Source organism: Pundamilia nyererei, unplaced genomic scaffold, assembly GCF_000239375.1.
Source record: "Pundamilia nyererei isolate P.nyererei 1_Seehausen unplaced genomic scaffold, PunNye1.0 scaffold00228, whole genome shotgun sequence".
NCBI lineage: Eukaryota > Metazoa > Chordata > Actinopteri > Cichliformes > Cichlidae > Pundamilia > Pundamilia nyererei.
The window spans coordinates 730,537-732,651 of NW_005187629.1; the positions used below are offsets into that span (position 1 = coordinate 730,537).

The 2,115-nt window shown below is 39.0% G+C and overlaps 1 protein-coding gene across 1 annotated transcript in view; it reads left to right on the plus strand.

The window, feature by feature from the left end:
* LOC106456445 (ryanodine receptor 2-like) overlaps positions 1–2,115 on the plus strand; it is a 112,569-nt gene that overhangs the window by 75,563 nt on the left and 34,891 nt on the right. Inside the window, exons 4-6 of the mRNA XM_013914830.1 lie at positions 270–344; positions 562–640; positions 1,329–1,441. Coding sequence (XP_013770284.1) covers positions 270–344; positions 562–640; positions 1,329–1,441 — 267 coding nt within the window. The remainder of the gene's footprint in view (positions 1–269; positions 345–561; positions 641–1,328; positions 1,442–2,115) is intronic.

Sequence of the window (2,115 nt, forward strand, 5' to 3'; positions counted from 1 at the left end):
TTTTTGGGTTCATTGAGAACATGGTTGTTGTTCAACAATAAAAGTATTCCTCAAAAATACAACTTGCCTAATAATTCTGCACTCCCTGTACAAAGGGTACCTCTAAGCTGCTATGAAACATCTTGTTTGCTTTATATAAAGCCAAAATTTTATTTCTGCCTGTGTCTATTGTATTGGCAGCCTTAGCTCTCCTGTTTATTGACATGTGTGCTTTGATGCCATTTGTCTTTTTAACGTTCTGTGTTGTTGTCTTTCAATAATTCTCTCAGATGGCCCAGGGAGGAGGTCATAGGACTCTACTGTATGGACATGCTGTGCTCCTGCGACACTCTTACAGTGGAATGGTCAGTGACACAGACTACATCCAAAAACATAGTGCAGATCCTTTTATCATGAATGTTGTAACATTGTTGGGAATAAGAAGAAGAAAAGCCTTTCATTCATCCCTCTGCACAATGTTTAAATGTTCACGCACAGTTCTAGAGGTTCAGTGAATGTACTGTCATTTCTTGATAATTTGATTGATAAAATCATTTTATTTATTTGTGTTTCTCTGTTTAGTACCTGTGCTGCCTGTCCACCTCGCGTTCATCCACAGACAAACTGGCTTTTGACGTGGGGCTGCAGGAGGATACCACAGGTATTTATGTTTTGTACAAATATCTGCACCACCGCTAAACGAAAGGAGCGTGTCTCATTTAAAAGCTAAAACAATGGAAAACAATAATAAATAAAAACACTTCAGATAGTCCTTGTTGTGTAACACTGTAAAATATCCAGCCTGGCCCAAGTGAAAATATTTGACTGCTCACACGATTGCATATAATCCAAAAAGTTGACTTTCTTTAAAAATTCACCAGTTGTGAATTTTGGATAAAGGAGTGTTACGCAGAGTGTAAACATCAACTAGCTTCAACAAAATAAAGTTGTTATATGTTAAATATCATATACACCCCCCACACCCTCCTGTATAGCTGTATTAGCGAGAACAAGTTCAGCAAAACGTCTGTTTTGTGTGTCATGCTGCTGTTTGCTTTTAGTTTCTTGACATCATTACTGGAATGAAACTCGGTGTTATTATAGAGTCTGACTGCTGATAAATGAAAGCTGCTGTGGAGAAACATAATGCACCACACCGAGATCTACTGTCTGCCTTATTGCTGAGCTCTCTTTTTAAAAGTCATGGAAATTACAACAGTTTCGGGGTTGAACCAAAGTGGTGCACACCCAGCAAGGAAATGGACACAAGTTTGTTTTTCATGGACACATCGCTGCTTTATCTCCTGTAATACTGATGATGATGATGATGTGTGTGTGTGTGTGTGTAGGCGAGGCATGCTGGTGGACCATCCATCCAGCATCAAAGCAGCGCTCGGAGGGAGAAAAGGTTAGAGTGGGAGATGATCTCATCCTGGTCAGCGTCTCCTCTGAAAGATATCTGGTCAGTAGCAGCTGTGTGTGGGAACATGCCAGCAAAGACGAAATCAGATCTTGATGTTGCTTGCTTTCTTTCTTCATGTGGCAAGACGTGTCCTAGTACTAGTAGGATTTACAAATTATATTTACAGCAGGCAAAATAAATATTGAAGACGTCACCTATTTTCTAAAAAAAAAATATTTCTAAAAGTGCTGTTGACAGAAATTCTCAGCAGAAGTCAGTCACATCCCATCCAATCTGTACATGCCAAGAGAAATCAAACCATAGATGTCAATAAATTAAGTTTTGCGTAATAATAAAAATTGACACAGTCTTTAGTTCTTTCCATAGATTTTCAGCTGGATTCAGGTCAGGTGATTGGATTCTAGCAGCATCATCGTCTCATTGTCCTGTGTGAAACATCCTTATTTAATGTTCATCATCCTGGTAGATGGCAGCAGATTTTCTTTTTTTAATCAAGAATGTCTCCTTCAGTTATATGAGGCATGCTAGTGCCATATGATGAAGAACTGCCCCATACCATGATACCTTTAGCAGTTTAAAAATTCTTCTGTAACCAGTACCTTCATGAGAGAGCTCACTGGTTTTACCCATCATGAGATGTTTCATGTATGACACCTGTATTTGTATAGCGCTTTACTTAGTCCCTATGGACCCCAAAGCGCTTTACACTACAT